The sequence below is a fragment of the Schistocerca americana genome, chromosome 7 (assembly GCF_021461395.2).
Source record: "Schistocerca americana isolate TAMUIC-IGC-003095 chromosome 7, iqSchAmer2.1, whole genome shotgun sequence".
Classification (NCBI taxonomy): domain Eukaryota; kingdom Metazoa; phylum Arthropoda; class Insecta; order Orthoptera; family Acrididae; genus Schistocerca; species Schistocerca americana.
The window spans coordinates 407,093,804-407,102,789 of NC_060125.1; the positions used below are offsets into that span (position 1 = coordinate 407,093,804).

Below are 8,986 nucleotides of genomic sequence, written 5' to 3' on the forward strand. Positions count from 1 at the left end.
TGATAGTGTATTCTCACTTGTATCATGGAATGTGTCTTATAATCTCACTATCATTTTCGGTACTGTGCTTATCGAAGAGATGTCTTGACTTTCCGTATAACGTGAACAGGCACCTATTTGACATTTCATAGCCTTCCGTTCCGCTGAAGTCGACGCTGATGACCACGCTGTTTAGCGCCCGAAAGCCTCAAACCACACAAACCGCTGAAGTCTGGAGTGAGCCGACTTTTAGGTAAAATTTGTGTCGCCAGCGACATTGCGTTTCGTGGTGTTGGCAACAGTGTAGTTATTTTGTCTTTACGCGAAGCGTGCCAGCGTGGTGTGTGAGCGTGAGGGGAAGTTGTGAACGGAGAAAGAAATCCGTTAATAGTGTTGCCATCGATTTTTATTTTGGACTAATAGGTAAATATTGTTTTAGTTGCTTTCTTGATTTTGGCTATTGTGTTAATCGTAGGCACAAAGAATTTAAAATTCCTTGTAATGCCGAGGTTTAATGAGCATTTGCATGTGTCTTGCAGCTCAACATGGCGAAGCCGAAAGGTGAGAAGAAGAAATCGGCCATCAACGAGGTAGTCACTCGAGAATACACAGTTAATTTGCACAAACGGCTTCACGGCGTTGGTTTTAAGAAGAGAGCGCCTAGAGCCATTAAGGAACTTCGAAAATTCGCTGTTAAGCAAATGGGCACCCCTGATGTGCGAATTGACACAAGATTGAATAAGCAGGTGTGGTCCAAAGGCATAAGGTATGTATTTTAAATGTTATCTTGTTACACTTTTAATATTCTTACAGTTTGTTCTTATAGTTTCTTTTAAAATGTAGATTTTCGGACTCGTTGCACAAGGTTTTGTTATTCCGAAGCGTGAAGAACAGATGTCGAATTGTATTCTTTGTGTTCGTTGTTGAGTTATCCTTTACAGAAAATTAATCTTCTCAAAGCATGAATATGCCGATGATTGGTGTCAGGGTGTGTGTGTGTGTGTGTGTGTGTGTGTGTGTGTGTGTGTGTAATGATAGTATTTGGGGAGTGATTCTCCTGACACATTATTTAGGTGCTGTAATTAAATTAAATTTCTTACTTAGTGTTGTCTACTGTGAATGTTGGGGGCCAAATTGGTAACTTCGTGAAATCTTTTGTCCTGGCGTATTATTTGTTCAATTTATTACTTCCCTGAGACAGATGTAACGGTGTGTTGAGCCGTCACTGAAGGCTTGGATGTTTATGATGAGTATTGTTGTGTGTGCTATAATTGGGTGCTTATGGAATTAAAAAAATAAAAAATACCTGTTGTTGCTTACAGTATGCAATTCATTTTCTCTAGAGTGCTGTTGTTTTCCTCCTTAATTCCATTTGATTCATAGATTTTCAAAAGTCTTGTGAATCATCAGCTGGATAGTAAACCACAAAACTATAAGCAGATCACCTGTAGTTATGATAGGGGTAATGCAGCTTGCAAATTATAAATGTAACATTCAAACCATACATTCATGGACTGCAGGACCTTCTGGGGAATGTCTCAGACTAGGAACAGTGTGCACTTTGTACATGGAATAGGGGCTAGCGAGTTGATAATGTATTGGGAAGCAGTTTTGAAGAAAATTTTGAAATCGTGTGGGCTGAGATTGAATGTCTGGATTGGTAACAATTATAAAAATGTATTGAATATAAGCACAAATTTTGTAATGACAGCTTTGGAAGAAGTATTCATTGAACTCTAAAGCAATGCCGTTTCTATTGACATGTCAGAACTTTCCTCTTTTAATTCTACATCAAACTTTGAGATTACTGAAATTGATGGGAGCCCAGTTTTGTACAGTGTATAACTGGCCCTCTTGTAGTATCGAGTTATTGTTAGTTACGTGAAGTACAAGTTGTCTTGCAGGACTGGTAACAGTTGACAATTCCGAACAATAGAAGGGCTACAGGACAGGTGTGCCGCATTATTTGTTCAGGTTAAGATGTAACGACAGACACAACAATTGGCAAATTTGCTGTACTGCAGCTGCACAGCATCTGATCTTCATGACACCATTGCTCTGTTAGTGTTGGTGAAACACACAGTCTGTTTTCTTGTGTGGTCAGTTATATAGCTAGTTGGCAACACGGTTTCCTTAACACCATGTCAGATTCCAACATTCAGAAACTGAAGTGTTGTTTTGTAGTTGATGTGTACCAATTTCTGTGATTAGGAAATGTCATGCTTAGAGGCACTGACATTTGAAACATCTACCAAAACCACGTTTGTTCTTGGTGCAACATAACATAGTAAGTCGGAGAGGTCACGTCAGTGTATAAAGGTGTTACCATACCTTCCATCTATCTCTTCACAGTTACTATGGTAATTAAGAAACTTTTGAAGTTGCATAGTACAAATTGTACACTCGTTCATTCATAAGTCAAGCTAGTTTCAGATAACATATACAACTAGAAATCATTGAAAATTCTTCTGTTTTGTTGACCACATTATCAGTATCAGCCACTGTTGCAGGTGGCCTTCCTCAGAGAGAGAGAGAGAGAGAGAGAGAGAGATATTGATTTTGGATTGTTTATGGTAGTGGAGGAAGTTGTTAAAGTAATTTGATATGGTGCTTCCAGATAGGAAGCAGGGTTTTGGGTCTTGTTTATTAGTCTGTTATTCCTTGTCATTGTTGGATAAAGATACGGTTGAATGGCGTTTACATAAGGTTCGTTTGAGCAGTTACCAGACAGCACCAGACAACAGGCTGTACTGCGCATGCGCAGCTACAATGACGTAGGCAGCCCGTGCTTGGCGCTTGCTCTGCTCATGCGCTTTTCGTCGCATTTCTGGTGGAATTTTGTGCATGGTGGGGCATCACGTGACCATGTGCAGCCCTGCAGCATGTTGTTGAGAGGACATACAGAGTTCTACTTAGAGCAATTGTTTTATCATATCCCACCCAGATAAAGGATGCAAATAAGGAAGCAGTTTCTGGCAAAATATCATTTCAAAATTAGACTCTACAGCTCGAAGTACCATAACATTTTGCTGTGGGGTGACTTTATTTTTTTTAAATTTGTACTCTGCAATATTGTTATGTAGCATTTCCAACAGGTTTACATCTACGCAGCACTGCAAAAATCTAGTAGGATGGAATACAAATTTCTAGCAAAAATAAATAAATGAAACAGTTTCTTGCGTAGCTTGCACCGGAATAAAGGACAATAAATTTCATGGCTACTTCAAAATGTGTAAAAAAAATTAACAAGGTTGCCTGTGAGGCAAAGAAACTGTGCAACTGACGGTTTATATTCTACTCAAGGTATAAATATGAAGCCATGTGGGGAGTTAAAATGATAAAACACAGTATGCTGCCAGTCTACATTTTAGCATAGAATGACATTCTATAAATTTAAGGCGTAAACACAAATTAAGAACTAACTTAAGGCTTAGAGGAAGTACTAGACAAGTGTCTTGTGATCGAAAAACACTTTCACAGAAGGCATATTTGTAAAATTCTGCTACAGCTGTCATTATATTTGAAACAAAATATTTAGTTCAAAACTACTGATCAAATATGCCTACTTAGCTTCAAGTAAATGTTTACGTATGTTTGATTATAATAGAGGGAAACATTCCACGTAGGAAAAATATATCTAAAAACAAAGTGTATTAAAAGGAGTGGTGTTGTGGTGAAAGTGTATTAAAAGGAGTGGTGTTGTGGAATACGTATGTTTGTACGTATATAGAATTAAGAGATCTTACAGTGTCATAAAAGGAACAGGACATCAGAGACTACTCAAACAGCATCGGAATTTCGTATAATCATCATCATCATCGGAATTTCGTAAACCATACTAAAATGCTTCATTCCGCTCCAATTACACTTTTCTATGTGGTTTTCGTGATAGCCTACCAATTTTCTTGGAGGTACAATACTGTATTCTCATGTTTAGTTCTTAATTATGGTATAAAAAAAAGAAAAAAAAAATTTTCACTTGAAATTGAACGAAATTGCAAGTAGACAATAGTGCGGAATGGAACACTTCGTTTCAAATAAACTAACTGCCTCAGCGGAAAAAAGTAATAGAAGCAAATTTCTCTACAAAACTGACAGAAATAGCTTCATTAAGACACTAATGGTTGATTGCTAATAACATGGAAATAATATAAAATCGTAAAATTGAAACTACTAACTGTTTTTGGTCTTTCATGGTTATGAGAATGTATATTAATTCACTTGATGGCTCCCGGCCACAGAAATCTGTTTTGTTTTCATTTGACGTCGGAGCTGTAAACGAAGAGACCAGCAATATCATGAAACATACACGCGGGTCACGTGGAGGACGACTCCCCCACTATAACTCAGCTTGCTCTGCGCATGCGTGAATCTGGCAGCTTGGGTGCGCCGGACAAATTTTTCCAGGTAGCATCTGGCTGCTTGCTGCTAGTGCTCATACAGCAAACAGCCCTACTTCAAGAAGCGGGAGAAAGGCACTGCGCATAAGCGAATTCAGCTCTGCGCATGCACACGAGCCCGCTGGGCAACTGCTCATACGAACCTATTATTTCTTGCCATTGGTGGAAACAGGTGAATTAGAAACAGGCAGTAACTGTGATGTTGATGTTGTGCTGTTTACTTCACATGGGGGCTGCAGTGTGCCTGCGCTCTGTATACATATGACCACTGTGGTATCCCTGTCGTAGTGCTGTCATTGCAGACAGCCAAGGTGCTGCGAGCCTATACCCGTCCTCTCCTCATGTTGAGGGGGTCGCTTTGCTATTTCTATCACACTGGAATCTTCCTCCTCATTGTAAATGGCTGTTTGGCAAGTATGTGAACTTCATGGAATATTACCTCTTTATCACACGCATCGTGGTGTTCCACCACTGATGACTTGTTACGTTGCCCTTGTTAGCTGTATCTTCAATGCTCCGCAGTTCATGTGCTGATGGACTGCCCTGTCTCGCCTACATAAACCAGTCCACATTTGCAACTGATATCATAGACTCCTGTGGTGTGTAGCTTGTTGATGGCATATTTCATTGAGTTTAAAACATTTTATTTTGTTATTGCTCTGGAAGATTGACTTGATGCTAGCTCAGTGGAGAATTTTGCTCACACGTCAGTGACCCCATGTACTTAACCATAATAGGGCTATGTTCCATGCTTCTTTCTGCTCTTCCCTCTTGCCTTCATCCCTTGTTGTCATAATATTTTTGTCTATCACATTGTTGCCGTAACCATTGGCTCTAGAAATGGATTTCAGGTTTCGTGTTAATTATTGATAAGCCCAATAATTAATGCTTGCTTTGCTAATAACATTGAAATCAGGTCGGAGGATTATGAGGAGTCACTGTAATAATCGGTGTTACTTTAGTTTAACAAAAGATGAACATATTTAAATTCACTCGACAGCTCGCAGTCACAGAGATCTGATTTTTCGTTATTTGTTTACTGAGTTGTGTCTCTCTGTAGTGCATTTAGTGTTGTGGCCTTTTCTCTGTGGAAATGCTGGAAGAATTTCCTCTAACTAGTCCTGATGATCCATTGGCAAGTCAGAAATGACCCAAGTTGAAACTCTTCGTCAAATGCAGTCAAATGATCCTGGCTTGTCTGTTTATGGGCTCAAAGCCACAGTGCAGAACATTTCTGGAATTAATGAACATTTCTAGAGGTGAAATGTTTGTCATGCTGTCATTAATATAATCATTCTGTGCTTGTGCCTGAAGGCTTTTCTGGGAAATAAATTAACGGTTTGGTAGACATGACAATGGGTTCTGTAAGCATTAGTCATGGGATACAATAGACTAAAGTGCGCTTATGGGGCACTCTACTGTTGCATGCTGGTGTTGGCAATTTATCATTGTTTGTAGCCAATCAGGTGACATTGCATGGTAGCAAATAAGAATCGTTCAATCTTAGTCTTTATTGCCACATATATTTGGTTGTTTTTGTCCCAAATATCATGATTTCCAAGGTTGTTGTTAGGGTGGGGCCTAATAACTAGCTAGCTTCATTTATGGATTGTTGGAAATAACAGATGAGCAATGTGACTGGCAACTCTCTTCACATTTGTGATTCATTGTGTTCATTTCCCATTGTCCATTATGCGAACAGCCACCACCAGAGCATGCAATGGAAGAGCTGTAGTATAAATGTACACTGTGTGATCAAAAGTACCCGGACACCCCCCAAAAACTTGTGTCCTTCATGTTAAGTGCATTGTGTTGCCACCTACTTGCAGGTACTCCATATCAGTGACCTCAGTCATCATTAGACGTAGTAAGGAAGTAGAATGGGGCGCTCCGCGGAACTCACTGACTTCAAATGTGGTCAGGTGATTGGGTGTCACTTGTGCCATATGTCTTTACATGTGATTTCCACACTCCTAAACATCACTAGGTCTACTGTTACCGATGTGATAGTGAAATGGAAACGTCATGGGACACGGACAGCACAAAAGTGTACAGGCTATCCTCATTTGTTGACTGACAGAGACCGACAGTTGAAGAGGGTCATAATGTGTAATTGGCAGACATCTATCCAGACCACCACACAGGAACTCCAAACTGCATCAGCATCCACTGCAAGTGCTATGACAGTTAGGCAGGTGGTGAGGAAACTTCGATTTCATGGTCGAGCAGCTGCTCATAAGCCACACATCATGCTGGTAAATGCCAAAAGACGCCTTGCTTGGTGTAAGGAGCATAAACATTGGACGATTGAATAGTGGAAAAATTTTGTGTGGAATGATGAGTAACGGTATACAATGTGGCAATCCGATGCAGGGTGTTGGTATGGCTAATGCCCGGTGAACATCTTCTGTCATCATGTGTAGTGCAAGCAGTAAAATTTGAAAGCGGTGATGTTGTGGTGTGGTCATGTTTTTCATTGAGGGGGCTTACAGCCCTTGTTGTTTTGCATGGCAGTATCACAGCACAGGCCTACGCTGATGTTTTAAGCACCTTCTTGCTTCCCACTGTTGAAGAGCAGTTTGGGGATGGCGATTGCATCTTTCAACACAGTTGAGCATCTGTTCATAATGTGCGGCCTGTGGCGGAGTGGTTACACAACCATAACATAACTGTAATGGACTGGGCTGCACAGAGTCCTGACCTGAATGCTGTAGAACACCTTTGGGATGCTGACTTCGTACCAGCTCTTACTGACCGACATCGATACGTCTCCTCAGTGCAGCACTCTGTGAAGAATGGGCTGCCATACCCCAAGAAACCTTCCAGCACCTGACTGAACATATGCCTGTGGGAGTGGAAGCTGTCATCAAGGCTAAGGGTGGCCCCACACCATATTGAATTCCAGCATTATCGATGGAGGGTGGCATGAACTTGTAACTCATTTTCAGCCAAGTGTCCGGATACTTTTGATAACATAGTGTAGCAACTATACTCGCTCTGGATATTTATTGAATCCAGGAGATTGTAGATAGCAGACTCCATGTTCATACGTAACTTCTTCACTTTAAAAGTTGACCGTCAGTTGTTAGGAAAAAAATACATGTTTAAGAAATATTCAGGCACACATGATATTGAAGACACCACGGCAAGGTTGGTTCTTCCTGGGGAGAAATTCTCATAAATAGAAATAGTACATAGGTTTGGAACATTCTTTACATTTTGTTTAAAATACGTGTTAGGGTGTATGTAAGAAGAGAGTGATAGCTGTAAAAATGGTTTGTTTTAAAAATTGTCTCACATGGTGAGTATTTTATAGATTAAATCCAATACTGGTAAAGAATGTTGACTTTCACACATGTGCTGTGTGTGTGCTGGGAATGTCACCCACAATCTAAAAATGCTGTAGTATCTCTTGTTTTCCTAGATAAATTAATTAAAAAGTTATGGCATTATTTATGTGTTTAATTTTCAGTTTAAGTATTTTACAATAATATTTGAAATATTTTAAGTGGAAAAGCTTTGTTTAATATCTGCTTGATATTTATTAAAATAAAGAAATTGCTTTTACAGGAATGTTCCATTCCGCATGCGGGTTAGACTGTCGCGACGGCGGAATGATGATGAAGATTCACCAAACAAGTTGTACACTTTAGTTACTTTTGTACCTGTTCCATCCTTCAAGGGACTACAAACAGAAAATGTTGATGCCAGTCAAGAATAATTTGGTTGGAAGTTATAAAATATTTGTATATTAAAATAACTCTGAAACTCCAGTGTTTCATTTCAAAATATGCCCCGCAGAAAACCCTGAAACAGCTTCATTTCGTATTATCATTTATCATTGTAGTGGTACATGGCTCATTGGGTATGTCAATGCGGTATGTAAAATTTACTTGAGAAATAGGTTGATGAACATTTTTAGTTTTTTCAATTTTCTTAATTTGGTGGAAGGCTGTTACTGACAAAATGGATTGTACTTACAAGTAGTTTGATTTTGTTTAAGTGAAAAAGACGCACATGATTCGACATATTAAACTTCAGAATAGAATAAGTGATGGTCAGGAAGTGTGACTCGTATGTTGTTGATGTCACCTCAAGGAGCCAGTAGTAGAACTGTAGGTAATCTGCAAGTATCAAGGTAAAAGGTCTTGTTTTAGCAAGAAGTTCCTGTCTTTCTAATTAAGAGCTTTGTTTGGCTTCTTTGACAACTTTGTTGGTGTAGTACAGATGGTTATCTGGTAGTCGTGTTGTCATGTAGTTGCTCTGTGCATAATGTAAATAAATTCGGGTCTAGTGCAGCAGGGGATACAACCCGTCGGCTTTGGACAATGACGTCACAAGTCGCCAGATAGCAGTTTACCATTTTCGCTTTTGCTGTTATGTTTCAGTTTCGTTTTTTTACTGATTGCTTAATAAAGTGGATCTGTTTATTCTATCTTGTGAGATTTTTTTTTAAAAAGCCAAAAAACACTTATCAGCCACTGAAGGGAGCTACAACACTAAGAAGAATCGCTTCTCGATTGGCAACTTGTGACGTCAATGTCCAAAGCCGACGGGTTGTATCCCCTGCTACACTAGTCCCATAAATTCTATGCAGTAGAGACTGT

The 8,986-nt window shown here is 39.5% G+C and overlaps 1 protein-coding gene across 1 annotated transcript; it reads left to right on the plus strand.

Moving 5' to 3' along the window:
* The first annotated feature begins 306 nt into the window (after positions 1-306).
* On the plus strand, positions 307-8,147 carry LOC124622130 (60S ribosomal protein L31). Its single transcript, XM_047147749.1, has 3 exons — positions 307-402; positions 519-745; positions 7,950-8,147. Exons 2-3 carry the CDS (start codon positions 525-527, stop codon positions 8,098-8,100), a joined length of 372 nt encoding a protein of 123 aa, XP_047003705.1. The 5' UTR covers positions 307-402; positions 519-524; the 3' UTR covers positions 8,101-8,147.
* The last annotated feature ends 839 nt before the right edge of the window (positions 8,148-8,986 follow it).

Coding starts and splice junctions, on each gene's coding strand:
- LOC124622130 (XM_047147749.1), top strand. CDS start 525: ATGGCGAAGCCGAAAGGTGAGAAGAAGAAATCGGCCATCAACGAGGTA. Junction 746..7,949: donor GTGTGGTCCAAAGGCATAAG/GTATGTATTTTA, acceptor TTGCTTTTACAG/GAATGTTCCATTCCGCATGC.